This window comes from Martes martes, assembly GCF_963455335.1.
Source record: "Martes martes genome assembly, chromosome: 6".
Lineage (NCBI taxonomy): Eukaryota > Metazoa > Chordata > Mammalia > Carnivora > Mustelidae > Martes > Martes martes.
In genome coordinates, this window is record NC_137893.1 from 102,092,472 (window position 1) to 102,108,412 (window position 15,941).

General features: G+C 40.9%; 1 protein-coding gene across 2 annotated transcripts in view; it reads left to right on the forward strand.

The window, feature by feature from the left end:
* The first annotated feature begins 1,818 nt into the window (after window positions 1–1,818).
* Window positions 1,819–15,941, forward strand: part of RAB23 (RAB23, member RAS oncogene family) — a 36,836-nt gene continuing 22,713 nt past the window's right edge. Inside the window, exons 1-2 of one of the 2 annotated variants that reach the window (XM_080806889.1) lie at window positions 1,819–2,008; window positions 10,227–10,442. In XM_080806889.1, the coding sequence (XP_080663015.1) occupies window positions 10,288–10,442 (155 nt within the window). In that variant the 5' untranslated portion in view covers window positions 1,819–2,008; window positions 10,227–10,287. Of the gene's footprint in view, window positions 2,009–10,226; window positions 10,443–15,941 lie in introns of those variants that run through there. The other variant, XR_013967033.1, reaches the window with a different exon arrangement.

The following is a 15,941-nucleotide window of genomic DNA, read 5'->3' on the forward strand; positions in this document are numbered from 1 at the left end:
TTCCTCCTTCCTTTTTTCTCCTTCCTTCTTCCTTCCTTCCTTCCTTCCTTTGATTTATTTTGGAGAGTGCATGCATGCCCACTATCTGCAGGGAAGAGGGGCAGAGGGTGAAGGAGAGAGTATCCTGGAGCAGACTCCCCACTGTGCTCAGAGCCTGATCCCAGGACCCTGAGACTGAGAACTGAGCCAAAATTGTGAGTGGGCTACTCTACCCACTGAGCCACCCAGGTGCCCTGGACCTTACTTTCTATGCTCAAATTTACATTTCTGCAGTTAAGCCATTTCATGTTGGTTGTTTTAGGTCAGTCTTCTCATTGTTGCATAGTATTCCATTAAATGAACACTGAATTTATTAATTTATTCTGTTGTTTATGGTCTTTTGGTTATTTTCATTTGGGAGCTGTTAAAAAAAAAATGCAGCTGTGAACATTCTTGTTTGTTGGTGCACTGTTAAGTCCTCATTTCTCCTGGCTGGATTAGTAGAGGTGAAACTGCTTGCTGGGTCACAGGGTAGGCTACTTTGGTAGATAGAACCAAACTGATTTTTAAAGGAGTTGCTCTAGCTTACATTCCAGAAGCAGAGTAGATTAATTCAGTTACTCCACATCCTTGTGGTGTGGGAAACAAAGACAAAAGAAAAAATTAAATTTCCTTACTACTTAGAACCCACTGACAAGTCCTTGAGACAGGCAGAGTGCCGTTCCACTAGGAACTCACCTGCCTCTATGTTAATGCTTTGCTAAGGGCAAAAGGCCATCTTAGCTTAACATTGTCCTGACCTCCCCTCCTCACCAGGATACTGTAAGTCTACTTTAATATATAAAGATTCCTTTGGGCACTTCCTTTATCTTTATCCCCCAATACATGTTGACAACCATCCTTCAACCATGTAGTGCACTGATATCCAACTGAAGGCTCTCATGATGACTGAGGTTTTATTAGATGGTAATAAGTGACATTTTCCTAACAACTGCTAACCCCCTCAAGGTCCTAAAAACCTTGCTTCCAAAATTCCTTGGAGACTTACTACCCCTAATCCCCTCCCAACTTTAAAGTATATAATGGGTCACTCCTCATGATCCCAGTGTAGCTCTTCCTGCCCACTCCTGTGCCCAAGCTTACCACCTTTTTGCACATAATTCTTTCTTAGCCATAGGCTCCAAACCCCAACATTTCCTACATCACTTGGAATATTTTTCCAACACTTGGTGTCTTCCTTTATTCCCTTTTCTATTGTATTTTGAAATAAAAAACAACTCAAGCAAAGTTTAGATTGCTTTTTGGGGGACCTTGTAGTTGTTGGTTTGGTTCTCTTAATTGTTAACCGTCTAAGACATCTACTTTGTCCAGCCGCAAGGTGTGGACTGTGAGTGCGTCTTCGGTTTTGCTCAGCACTTTTGCTCACTCTAGCCCTTGGATGTCATCGGGTGAAGAAAATGAGGTGTGTGTCCAAGGCGGAGCCGGTCCTTTGCGTACTCTGGAAGTCTGGTCACTTAGTAGGCGAAACTTAGGCGGACCTTCGTCTGTCAGTTTTTTTACTAGGGTCCACGATCTGGGCGCTCCCGCCCGCCGCCGGTCTCCCCACTGCCGCCGGGTCCCGGGAGGGATCGGGAACGCGAAGGAGCCGCCCTGCCGGGCACCAGCCAGAATAGGGGTGGAGCGGGGCGGGGGACCCGGTCCGCGCGGAGCATGCGCAGACCCAGCCCAGCGCATGCTCCGCAGAGCGGCGGGTCCGCAGATGAGGGGAGTCCAGTCTCCCGCGCCCCACCACCCTTGCCGGAGTTGCTGCAAAGGCGCTTGCTCCGAGCCCCGGCTGCCAATAAAGTTCGTTTAAAAAAAATCATAGTCATTCTTAAAAGAGCGAAGGAGGGCGCGAGCCAACCGGGCGGCCCCGCCGGGGTAGCTGGCGCCCTGGGAGAAGGCGGCGGCGGCGGCGGCGGCAGCGGTTGCGCCGCGACCAGGACGAGCCGGTCGCGCCGGGCGGCGGGTCCGCGGCCGGCGGGGGACGGTGAGTAGCGGCTTGCACTCCGGACAGCGGCGCTGCTCCCACTCGCCCTGTCCAGCGGCTGAGGGCTCCCCCGGCTCGGCTGAGGAAGGACCCGCTTCTCCCTGGGGTCCCGGGATGTGCGGTACCCCGGGGACTGTAGAGGGGTGTGGGGGGCAGGGGCCTCTAGGCCCGGGCTCCCATCCCCCCGGCCCTGGCCGCTGAGCGCCCGCTCCCCAGCCGCAGAGCGTCGTGCCCAAGTTCCCGCTGGAGGAGGTGGGCGGCAGTACCTGCCCGGCCTCAGCTCTCAGCGCCCAGCGGCCCGGGCTCCCAGGGTGTGCGTCCCTGGAATTGCCCCTTGGGCGGGAAGGAGCGAGACGCAGCGGGGGCGAGGCGCTGGCCTCCAGCTTGGCGGAGCACCCAGCTTCTCGCCTTCTCCCTGCGCCCACATGGGGAGGGGCGACCCAGGCCGGGGCCGGACACCAGCAAAGGGCGTCAAGTGCCGGGTTAGGTTTGATCGGAAGCGGAGTCCCAAGCTCTGCCCTGGCTTTTAGAACCCCCTCCTTCCTGTGGCGGGGCCCCCTCCTTACCCGCGGCCCCACCCTTCCCTAGTTTCTTGCTCAGACTGCTAGAATATGAATGAGCCAGACTGCACTATTTCATTGACACTGGCTGCCACAGAATTACTTAACTCGGAGAACAGAGGAGTCGAGGAGCTCCCATACGTAAGAACTTGAGGGTGTGTGCGAGCGCATTAAAGAGTCTGAAAGGGTCGTTTCTTTAGGCTTTATATAACTCCTAACGTTGTCTAGGTAATTTCATCGAACCTAACAAGCTTTTCAGTGTTATAAACACAGTCGTACCTGTACTTAAGTACCTTTTCTAATTTATTAGACTGCATTGGTTGGAAAACTTTTAAAAATTAAATTTGGGGAAACGGTATTTAGAAAAGAGTATTTATGCAAAGCATTGCTGTAAGCTTTTAAATTATTATACTCAGCATTATCTTATTTTCTAAGAACTTAGCTGTTTTGATACAGTGCTTTAGGTCTATAGAGCAGTAGTAGCGGATAATCACCAGACTGGCTGTGTTAAAATCTGATTGCTCTTCTTTTCTTTTAAATTTTATTTTTAAAATTATACGGTAAAATTGTCTTTTTAAGGGGTGTGCAGTTCTATGAATTTTAGATTAATGCTGTCACCACGACAATCAGGGCATAGAACAGTTCTTATCACCCCCCTCCCCCATTCATGCTATCCTTTTTTTTTTTTTTTTAAAGATTTTTTATTTATTTGACAGACAGAGATCACAAGTAGGCAGAGAGGCAGGCAGAGAGAGAGAGAGAGAGGAGGAAGCAGGCTCCCTGCCGAGCAGAGAGCCCCATGCGGGACTCCATCCCAGGACCCTGAGATCGTGACCTGAGCTGAAGGCAGAGGCTTAACCCACTGAGCCACCCAGGTGCCCCCATGCTATCCTCTTATATCCTTCCCTTACCCCTAACCTTTGGCAATTACTAAACTTTTCCAGGTGTCATGTAAGTGGAATCATACAATATGTAACCTTTTGATGCTGACTTCTTTCACTCAGCACAATGCCTTTAGGATTCCTCCAAGCTATTGCATGTATCAAGCATTTCTTCTTTTTTTATTGCTAAGTAGTGTTCCATTAGATGGACGTTTCACAGTTTGTTCATACATCCACCCACTGAAGGAGATTTGAAGTGTTTTCAGTCTTGGTGATTATGAATAGAGCTGCTATAAACATTCGTGTACAGGTTTTTGTGTGAACACAGATTTTCCTTTCTGGAGGGTATTGCTAGGAGTGGGATTGCAGGGTCATGAAAAGGATGTTTAACTTTATAAGGAACTGTCATGCTGGTTTCCAGAGTGGCTGTTAGCGTTTTGCATTCTTACAGGCACCGTTCGAGAGTACCCATTGTTCCACATTCCTGTATGCACTTAGTATTGTCAGTAATTTTAAATATAGTCATCTCATAGGCATGTAGTGGTATCCCATGGTTTTAGTGTGTCTTTAACTAATGACTAATGATTTTGAATATCTTTTCATGTGCTTATTTTGGCATATATAATCTTTGATGAGTCTCTGGCCAAGAGTATTTATTGCCCATTTCTCAAATGGGTTGTTAGCTTTCTTATGGGTTTCTTTTTTTCTTATGTTGAGTTTTGAGGGTTCTTCATATGTTCCAGATACAAGTTGTTTGGTAGATACGTGCTTTGCAAATACTTTCTCACAGTCTGTAGCTTGTCTTTTCATTCTTTTAACAGTATCATTCACAGAGCAAATGTTTTTAATTTTTGTGAAGTCTAATTTATCAGTTTTTCCTCTTGTGGAAATTTTTTTGGATGTCTAAGAACTCTGCCTAACCCCAGGTCAACATTTTCACCTTGTAAAATATTTCTTCTAAAAATTATTGTTTTATTTTTTATTATTTTATTTTTTAAAGATTTTATTTATTTATTTGAGAGACAGAGTACCTGAGCACAGCGTGGAGGGTGGGGCGTGGGCAGGGGGGAAGCAAGGGGAGAGGGAGAAGCAGACTTCCCACTAAGCAGAGAGTCCCACCCCAGGCTGGATTCCAGGGCTCTGGGATCATGACCTGAGCCAAAGGCAGGTATTTAACTGACTGAGCCACCCAGGTGCCTCTGAGATTTTATTTTTAAGTAATCTCTACACCCAACGTGAGGCTTGAACTCACTAGATCAGGTGGCAGATTCTATCGACTGAGCCATCCAGGTGTCCCTACAGTTTTACTTTTATTATTTATTTATTTTTATAGTTTTACTTTTAGATCTATGATCCATTTTAAATTATTTGTATAAGGTATGAGGTTTAGGTAAATGTTTACTTTTTTACATATGAATGTCCTATTTTCCACAACCATTTGTTGAAAACAGTCTTTCCTTCATTGAATTTTTTTTTTAATTTTATTTATTTATTTGGCAGAGAGATCACAAGTAGGCAGAGAGGCTGGCAGAGAGAGAGGGAAGCAGGCTCCCTGCTGAGCAGAGAGCCTGATGTGGGACTCGATCCCAGGACCCCGAGACCATGACCTGAGCGGAAGGCAGAGGCTTTAACCCACTGAGCCACCCAGGTGCCCCCATTGAATTGTTTTTGTGCCTTTTGTCAAAAATCATTTGGCTGAATTTGTGTGCATCTATTTTTGGGCCCTCTGTTCTGTTCCATGGATTTATATATCTTTCTCTTTACCAGTATCACACTTTCTTGACTTGTATAGTTTTATGGTGAATTAAAAGTGGCCAGTATGATTTCCTCCGATTTTGTTCTTTTTATTTTTTATTTTTTTAAGATTTTATTTATTTATTTGACAGACAGAGATCACAAGTAGGCAGAGAGGAAGGCAGGCAGAGAGAGAGGAAGAAGCAGGCTCCCCGCGGAGCAAAGAGCCCGATGTGGGACTCGATCCCAGGACTCTGGGATCATGACCTGAGCCGAAGGCAGAGGCTTTAACCCACTGAGCCACCCAGGCACCCAGATTTTGTTCTTTTTAAAGACTGTGTTAGCTATTTTAGTTTATTTGCCTTTCTAAATAACGTTTAGAATCAACTTGTCTCAACTGCAGAAAATCCTGCTGGTGCTTTGGAATTGGATTAAACCGTGGATCAATTTGGGCAGAAGTGCTGTTTTTTTTGTTTTTGTTTTTAGATTTTATTTATTTGACAGAGATCACAAGTAGGCAGAGAGGCAGGCAGAGAGAGAGGAAGAGAAGCAGGCTCCCTGCGGAGCAGAGAGCCCGATGTGGGGCTTGATCCCAGGACCCTGGGATCATGACCTGAGCTGAAGGCAGAGGCTTTAACCCATTGAGCCACCCAGGCGCCCCAGAAGTGCTGTTTTTACTTTGTTGAGTGTTCTTATCTGGGAACATGCACATCTTTTCATTTATGTAGGACTTTGTTTCATTAGTGTTTTATAGTTTTCAATATATAGGCCCTTCCTGTACATGTTTTGTTAAATTTACACCAAAGTATTTAATTTTTTGGGAACTTTTATAAATGTCACTTAAAAATTTTGTTTTCAGGGATGCCTGGCTGGCTCAGTTGGAACAGCATGCGACTCTTGATCTTGGGGTTTTGATTTCCAGTCCCATGTTGGGTGTAGAGACTACTTAAATAAATAAAACAAATTTAAGAAATAACAATGTAAATTGAAAAATTGTACATTGTTAGGGTATAGAAATACAATTCAGTGTTGTGTGTTGCTCTTGTATCCTGTGTCCTTGCTAAACTCATTTATTAGTTTTAGGATTTTTTTTTCCTTGGAGTTTTCTGTAAAGACATTCGTGTGATTTGTGAATAGGGACAGTTTTATTTAGTCTTTCTCTTAACTTCTAAGAGTTTTACTTATTGTTTGTCACCTAGTTTCTGTCTAGGACTTTTGTGTATGATGAATAGGAGTAGTGAGCATACTTACCTTGTTCTCAGTCTAAGGGTTAAAGCAGTCAGGCTTTCAGGGGTGCCTGGCTGGCTCAGTCAGTAGAGCATGCAACTGTTGCTCTCAGGGTCCTGAGTTTGAGCCCCCTGTTGTGCATAGAGTTTACCTGAGGGGGAAAAAAAGGCAGTCAGGCTTTCAGAGTTGAGAATAATGTTAGCTGTGGAGTTTTTTAATGACATTCATGAGGCTGAAGAAGTCTTTTTCTGTTTCTAGTTTGCTTACTATTTTTCTGACAAACGGACGTGGAATTTTGTTATATATTTCCTCTGTTTCTGTGGATAGGGTGGTGAGGTTTTTCTTTTTTACTTTGTTAATTTGGTAGATTACATCGATTGATTTTTTTGAGTATTGAAACAGCCTTGCATTCCCAGAATAAAGCCTACTTGGTCTTAGTTATTTTTTTATTTTTTATTTTTTATTTTTTTGGTCTTAGCTATTCCTTTTATATATTCCTAGATTTAATTTACTAATATTTTGTTGAGGACTTTTGTGTGTCTTTGTCCAGTTGTTTTTGTTTTTTGGTACTGTTTTTGTGTGATGTTGGTATCAAAATAATACTGGCTTTATAAAATAAGTTGGAAAGTATTCCTTTCTATTCTATATTCTGGAAGAGAATGTCTATCATTGGTATCCATTCTTGAAAAGTTTGGTAAAATTCTCCAGTGAAGTCACCTGAGCCTGGAGGGTTCTCTTTGAGTTTTTAAGTTACAGGTTCAATTTCCTTTATAGTTACAGGACTATTCAAATCATTGATTTCATATTGAGTGAGTTGTGGTAGTTAATGCTTCTTAAGGAATTGGTCCATTTCAGCTAAGTTGTCAATTTCTTTAAGAGGGGGAGGGGCATAGGGAAGGGAGAAAGAGAATCTTAAACCCCTATGCAGGGCTTCATCTCATGACCCTGAGATCATGACCTGAGCCAAAATCAAGAGTGAGATGCTTAATGGACTGAGCCACCCAGGCTTCCTTAAGTTGTCAAATTTATGTGTGTAGAGTTGTTACATTATCCTATTGAGCATGCAAAGTCCACAGTGACATTCCTAAGTTTATTCCTAATACTGGTGATTTGTATCTTACCTCTCTCTCTCTTATTTTTTGCTGTGTTGGTCAGTTTTTTTTTTTTTTATCTTTAAAGAAAGTTTTTGTTTTGTTTAATTTTCCCTATTTTTCTGTTTTCAGTTTCATTGATTTCTGCTTACTTTTGTTATTTCCATCCTTTGCTTTGGGTTTATTTTGCTCTTCTTTTTCTAGTTTCTTGAGGTGAGAGTTTAAATTACTGATTTGAAACTTAACTTCTTTTCTACAGTGAACATTAAGTGCTATAAATTTTCCCTCTCAGCCCTACATTAGCTATTTCCCACAAATTTTCACATTTTATATTTTCATCTTAATTCAGTTTGATTATTTGAAAAAAAAAAAAAAGTCTTTTGAGTTTCTTTCTTTGGCCCACAGGTTCTTTAGAAGTCTGTGTTTTTAGTTTGCAGGTGTTTGCAGATTTTTCCGTTATCTTTCTGTTACTGATTTCTAGTTTGATTGCATGTGGTCCCATTATTCTAAGTTTGTTGAGTTTTGTTTTATGGCCTAGAATCTGTTTTATCTTGGTATATATTTAATGGGTACTTGAAAAGAAGTATATTCTGGGATGCCTAGGTGGCTCAGTCAGTTGAGTGCCTGGCTCTTGATTTTGGCTTAGGTCATGATCTGAAGATTCTGAGTTCAAGCCCCGAGACAGGCTCCATGCAGAGTCTGCTTGAGATTCTTTCTCCCTCTCCCTCTGCCCCTCCCTTTGCTCACACACTTTCTGTTTCTCAATAAATACATAAAATCTTTAAAAGGAAAAAGTATATTCTGCTGTTATATATATATATATATATATATATATATAAGATTCTGATAGTTTTACTGTATTATTAGACTCTCATTTTGTTTTATTGTATTTTTTAGTATCTCTCTTTGTGTAACTTCTTTTATTTTTTAAAGATTTTGTTTATTTATTTGAGAGAAAGAGGTCAAGCACATGAGTTGGGGGGAGGGGCAGAGGAAGAGGGAGAAGAAGGCTCTTCGCTGAGCTCAGAGCCAGATGCAGGGAGCTTGATCCCAGGACCCTGAGAGCATGACCTGAGCCGAAAGCAGACATTTAACCAACTGAGCCACCCGGGTGCCCCTCTTTGTGTAACTTCTTTAGTAGTTGCTCTGGGTATTATACTATATATACTACATATATATAACTTACCACAGTCTGTTGGTGTCAACATTTTACCAGTTCAAGGGAAGCATAGAACTCTTACCTCCCTTTACATTACTTTGTCCTCTCCCATTTATAATTAATTATGTTAAATATTTTCTCTACACATATTGAAAATCACACAGTTGTGTTTGAGTCACGCATAATTTAGAATGCTCAAGAGAAATCTATTGTATTTACCTGTATTTTTGCTCCTACCACATTCTTCTTTTCATTGTTACTCTATTTTTTTTACATCATTTAATTATGTTTGAGGTGGAGACCTAGAACCTATACTTTAACAAATCTTCCTAGGTGATTCTTATGATTATGCAAGTTTGTGAAGCACTAGGGACAATTACTGAAATTCCATGGGGAGTGGGGAGGAATGTTCTTCCTGTTTCAGACTTGTTTTGTGTAATGGTTGTGTCGATGGATTTTCAGTTAAGGGAGTTGGAATATAATATTATAACATATAATAGTAGTCAGGAACTTAACTAGTAATTTTCCTAAAACATGAAGAAATAGACTTTCTGTTCTTTTCAATCTTAAGTGCAAACAGTACACATTGTATTACTTTCATTATATGAGTAACTGTAACTAGTCTGAAACTAAAGAAAGAATGTGTGATATAAGATTATTTGTAAAGGAGTCGTTGTAACCTGAGCAGTAAAGCACTGTAAGAGTCCAGTGTTGTCACACAGTTGTATATTATTACACACAATTTTTCTTCGGGGTTCTTTTCTAGGGATATTAATTATGACCTCTGAGGTCAAACAAGCAGTTTCCTTAGATTTTGTATTTATTGCCCATGTGGTGGTAACTATGGAGGATTTACTATGTTGTATAAAACTAAACTACCTTTTTTTTTTAACTACCATTTTTTGAATACTTGATTTTCACTGTGCTAAGTGCTTTATATGTACCATTGATCAAGAATCTTCTGAGGTAAGTATCCTCAGTAAATTGAAGCTAAAAGAGGTTAGCCAGTAACTTTACTTAGCCCAGAACTAGTAAGTGGCAACTTTACATCAAACCTCAACTCTAACACTGCAGTCTTAGTCTTAGTCTCACTGAAAGATAGAACTATGTAATCTAGGCATTTATTAATACCTGGATGTCATGTATTGTGTGCTATTATTCAGGATTCAGAAATGAATGATGTTATTGTTCCTCCTTTCAATGAACTTACATGATCTAAACAGGGTGGTTGGGGGACCTCCATCATGGAAAAATTCTTGCAATGCACTATAGTTATTTCTTCATAAAGCAGTTATAGCTTATTTTGTACAATTTTGGGGGTGTCTGGGTGGCTCAGTTGGTTAAGCATCTGACTCTTGGTTTCAGCTTAGGTCATGATTTTGGGGTCCTGCGATCTAGCCCCATGTCAGGCTCGGCACTCAGCAAAGTCTGCTTGAGATTCTGTCCCTCTCCCTTTGCCCCTCCCCCTGCTTACACACTCTCTGTCTCTCAGATACATAAATCAACCTTTAAAATTATTTTATATAATTTTTATGTTATGAAAAATAATTTCATTTTAAACCACAGATTTGAGAAGATCTGATCACCTGGAATTAAAGTTGGCTCAGAAGCCTTTTCAACTGCAAAAATGTTGGAGGAAGATATGGAAGTGGCCATCAAGATGGTGGTTGTAGGGAATGGAGCAGTTGGAAAATCAAGTATGATTCAGCGATATTGCAAAGGCATTTTTACAAAAGACTACAAGAAAACCATTGGAGTTGATTTTTTGGAGCGACAAATCCAGTATGTACTTGGCCGTTTTATCCCCTCAGTTTTGATTTGTGAACTCAGTACAGCCCAAGGTTAGGATCCAGTCTGGTGGCAATGACTAATGAGATGGTGGTGGTTTTCAAATACTCAGTCCTGTGTGTATTGGTTTTTTTTTTTTTTTTTCCTTTCTCTTTAATGTTTCAAGTTTGTATTTAAATTCTAGTTAGTTAACACAATGTATCTTTATCCTTCTTTTTCTTACCTTTCATCTATTTTCCCTTCCTCATTTTCCCCCTTTTTTTCATATGCCCCTCCCTACCCTTCCTGTCTTGTATCTGTTTTATATTTATTGGTGGCACCTAGCTTACTTCTTAAAAACAAACTGATACTTGACGCTAATGAGATTTCTGTCCACTACAAGCTCAACTTGGGCATTTTGCAGGTTCAGTTCCAGACCACCACAATAAAGCGAGTCAAATGAATTTTTTGTTTTCACAGTGCATGTAAAAGTTATGTTTACATTGTACTGTAGTCTGTTAGGTATGTTAGCTATGTCTAAAAAAATAATGTTTATACCTTCATTTAAAAATACTTTCTTGCTTAAAAATGCTAACCATCCTCTGATCTTTCACCAAGCCTTAATCTTTTTGCTGGTGTAGGGTCTTGCCTTGATGTTGATGGCTGCTGACTTATCAGGGTGGTGGCTGCTAAAGGTGAGGGTGGCTGTGGTGATTTTTTAATATAAGACAACAGGACACCTGGGTGGCTCAGTGGGTTAAAGCCTCTGCCTTCGACTCAGGTCATGATCTCAGGGTTCTGGGATCGAGCCCCGCATTGGGCTCTCTGCTCAGCAGGGAGCCCGCTTTCCCCTCTCCCTGCCTACTTGTGATCTCTGTCAAATAAATAAATAAAATCTTTAAAAAAAAAATATATATATATATAATATAAGACAACAGTGAAGTTTGTCTCATCAATTCACTCTGCCTTTCAGGAATGATTTCTCTGTAGCACATGATGCTGTTTGAGGGCATTTTACCCATGGTAGAATTTCATTCAAAATTGAAGTCAGTTCTTAAACCCTACTGAATCACTATATTGTATACCTGAAATTAATGTAACCCTGTATGCTAGCTATACTGGAATTAAAATTTAAAACTCAAAAAAATTCCCTCAAATGCTCTGCTACTTAATCAACTCAGTTTATTTAATATTCTAAATCCTTTGTTGTCATTTCAACAGTCTGCATAGCATCTTCACCAGGAGCAGATTCCATGCCAAGAAACCACTTTCTTTGTTCTTTCATAGTAAGCAACTCTTCATCTGTTCAAGTTTTATCACAAGATCAAAGCAGTCAGTCACATCTTCAGTCTCCATTTCTAATTCTAGTTCTCTTGCTGTTTTACCCTTTTGCAATTACTTCCTCCATAGAAGTCCTGAACCCCACAAACTCATCCATGAGAGTTAGAATCTACTTCTTCCAAAGTCTTGTTGATGTTGATATTTGACCTCTTCCAGTGAATCACAAACCTTTTTTTTTTTTTTTTTAAGAATTCTTATGTATTTATTTGACAGAGAGAGAGAGAACACAAGCAGGCAGAGTAGCAGGTAGAGGGAGAGGGAGAAGCAGGCTTCCTGCTGGACAAGGAGCCCTATGTGGGGCTCAATACCAGGAACCTGGGATCATGATCTGAGCCAAAGGTAGTTGCTTAATCAGCTGAACCACCCAGGCGCCCCAAATCACAAATGTTCTTAATGCCATCTAGAATGTTGAATCTTCCTATAAAGCTTTCAATTTTCTTTGCCCAGACACATCAGAGGAATCACTCTCTGTGGCAGCAATAATCTTACACAATGTATTTCTTAAATAGTAAGGCTTGAAAGTCAAAATTACTTCTTGATCCATGGGACACAGAATGGATGCTGTATTAGCAGACATGAAAACAACCTTCTTTCATTATACATCTCCATCAGAGCTCTTAGGTGACCAGTCCATTGTCAATGAGCAGTCAGATTTTGGAGTGATGTTTCTTCTCAGCAGTAGGTCTCAACAGTGGGCTTAAAATATTCAGTAAACCGGGTGCCTGGATGGCTCAGTTAGGTAAGCATCTGCTTTCGGCTCAGGTCATGATCCTGGAGTTCCAGGATCGAGTCTCACATATGGCTCCCTGCTCGGCAGGGAGTCTGCTTCTCCCACTGACCTCTCTCCTCTCATGCTCTCTCTCTCTCTCAAATAAATGAAATAAAATCTTAAAAAAAAATTCAGTAAACCATCAGGTAAACAGATGTGAGTAGTAAATTTAGCATAATTCTTAAAGGCCCTAGAATTTTCAGAATGGTATTAAGCATTGGCTTCAACTTAAAGTTACCAGTGGCATTAGGCCCTAACAAGGGAGTCAACCTGTTCTTCGAAGCTTTGAAGCCAGACACTGACTTCTCTCTAGCAATGAACATCCTTAATGCCATCTCCTTCCAACAGAAGGCTATTTCATCCACATTGAAATGCTATGGCTTAGTGCAGCACCTCCAGGAATTCTCTCAGCCAGAGCTTCTGGGTAACCTACTGTAGCTTCTCTGTTGGCACCTGCTCCTTCACCTTATACTTTTAAGTTATAGGGGCCTCATTTTTCCTTCAACTTCATGAACCCTTGTCTCCCAGCTTCAGACTTTTCTTCTGCAGCTTCCTCACCTCTCTCGGCCTTCAGAAAACTGAGGAGAGTTAGGACCTTTCTCTGGATGAAGCTTTGGTTTAAGGGAATGTGTGGCTGGTTTTGTCTTCTCTCCGTACAGCAATGAGGCTGTATTGCTCTCATATCATCTGTGTGTTCACTGGAGTAGCACATTTATTTGTTTGTTTGTTTGTTTATTAAAGCACCCAACTTAGGGCTCGAACTCACAACCCTGAGATCAAGAGTCCTGTGCTCTACTGACTGAGCCAGCCAGGTGCCCCTGGAGTAGCACTTTCAACTTCCTTCAAGACCTTTTTCTTTGCATTCACAACTTGGCCAGCTGGCCCAAGAGGCCTATGTTTCAGCTCATCTTGGCTTTCAACATGCTTTCCTCACTGTATTTAATCATTTCTAGCTTTTGATTTAAAGTGAGAGATGTGTGGCTCTTCCTTTCCCTTCAACATTTAGAGGCCACTGTAGGGCTATTAGTTGCCTTAATCTCAATATTTCTATGTCTCAGGGAATAGGGAGACCCAAGAAAAGGGAGGGAGATGGAGGAAGGGCTGATTGGTGGAACAGTGAGCACACACATGACTTTGGCCCACTTAGTTGTCCATCGTCTGCGGAATCGGTCTGTGGAACCCCAGGACAATTACAGTAGTAACATGAAAGATCACTCAGAGAGATCACCATAACAAATATAATAATGAAAAAGTTTGAAATATTGCAAGAATTACCAAAATGTGGCACAGAGACACAAAGTGAGCAAATGCTGTTGGAAAAATGGTGCTGATAGAATTGCTGAAGGCAGAGTTGTCATAAACCCGCAATTTGTAAAAAACACCATCTCTATGAAGCACAGTAAAGCGAAGTGCAATGAAGTAAGGCATGCCTGTTTTATTTGGAAGGACAGTTACCTGTCTCTCAGAACAGTTTTCAACTATTATAGGATTCTAAGACTATCTTTTTAAAATTAATTATTTATTTATTTTTTAAAAAGATTTTATTTATTTTTTTGACAGAGAGGGACACAGCAAGAGAGGGAACAGAAGCAGGGGGAGTGGGAGAGGGAGAAGCAGGCTTCCCACTGAGCAGGGAGCCCGATGCGGGGCTCCATCCCAGGACCCCGGGATCATGACCTGAGCTGAAGGCAGACGCTTAACAACTGAGCCACCCGAACTTCAGCAGGAAGTCTGCTTCTCCCTCTCCCTCTCCTTGTCACTCTTCTTGTTTGTGTTCACTCTCTGTCAAGTAAATCAAATCTTAAAAAAAAAAAAAAAAAAAAAGTAACAGTTTTTGTTTTTAGTTCTGAGAACTTTTTTTTAAAAAGATTTTATTTATTTATTTGATACACAGAGAGAGAGAGATCACAAGTAGGCAGAAAGGCAGGCAGAGAGAGAGGAGGAAGCAGGATCCGTGCTGAGCAGAGAGCCTGCTGCGGGGCTCAATCCCAGGACCCTGAGATCATGACCTAAGCTGAAGGCAGAGACTTAACCCACTGAGCCACCCAGGCGCCCCTAGTCCTGAGAACTTTTAAAGATATTTCATTTCATTTCATTATAGTTGACACACAATGTTAACATTAGTTTCAGGTATACAGTAGAATGATTCAACTTCTCTCTATAAGGTTATGCTGTGTTCACCACAAGTATAGCTGTATCTGTCCCCATATAATGCTCTTACAATGTCATTGGCTATATTCCCTGTACCTTTTATTCTTGTGACTTATTCATTACGTAATTGGAAGCCTGTGTCTCCCAGTCCCCTTCACTCATTTTGCCTATTCTTTCACACTCCAAACATATTTGAAATTGTAGGGACAAACTGACAAGTATTAAAGAAATAAGTAACATTAAACAAATCTGACTAGCCTAGACATTAGCATTAAAGATAGTTGTGTTCATTGTTTTAAAGATTGTTCAATTTCTAATTTATATTCTATTACCATCTTTTTTTTTTTTTTTTCAAAGATTTTATTTATTTGACAGAGATCACAAGTAGGCAGAGAGGCAGGCAGAAAGAGAGGAGGTGGGGAAGCAGGCTCCCTGCAGAGCAGAGAGCCGGATGCAGGTCTTGATCCCAGGACCCTGGGATCATGACCTGAGCCGAAGGCAGAGGCTTTAACCCACTGAGCCACCCAAGTGCCCCCACTATTGCCATCTTTTAAAAATACTTCTGTTTACTTCCTTTCTCAGATATTTTAAGAGTATTCATTTTAAGCCTTCATGGTGTGTTCATTTTTGTATTTGTTATCTGAACCAAATTAATATTTTAAATATATAGTTGATCATTATTTGTAGATTCCATATTTATACTTTAAGTGTACTATTGGTTCTAATTATTTATAGGTTCCATATTTGCAACTGATCTACTTGCTAAAATCTGTTTGTAACCCCAGAGTCAGTACTCCTAGTGCTTTGGTAGTCATTTGTGGATGTGCACAGAACAGCAAATATTTGCTATGCTACATGCACATTCTCAACTTAGGTCGAACAAGGCGACTCTCTTCCTTCTTTTTTCATCCCTCACACTATAAACAAGTCTTTTCTCATCTCTATTTTTGTGCCACTTTTTTTTTTACTTCTCGTTGATGATGTCACTGTTTAAAATGTCCCCCAAGCATAGTGCTGTCTAGTTTTCCTAAGTACAAGAAGGCTATGATGTGCCTTATAGAGTAAATATGTATGCTAGGTACACTTCATTTACGCATGAATTACAGTGCTTTTGGCTTTGAGTTCAATGTTGATGAATTAACAGTATGTATTAAATAAGTTATCTTCAAACAGAACCACAAAAAACCAAGGTTGTGTATTGATTTGTTAGGTGAAAATGTAACTAGGGGTCATAGGAACCTAACTCTGTATTT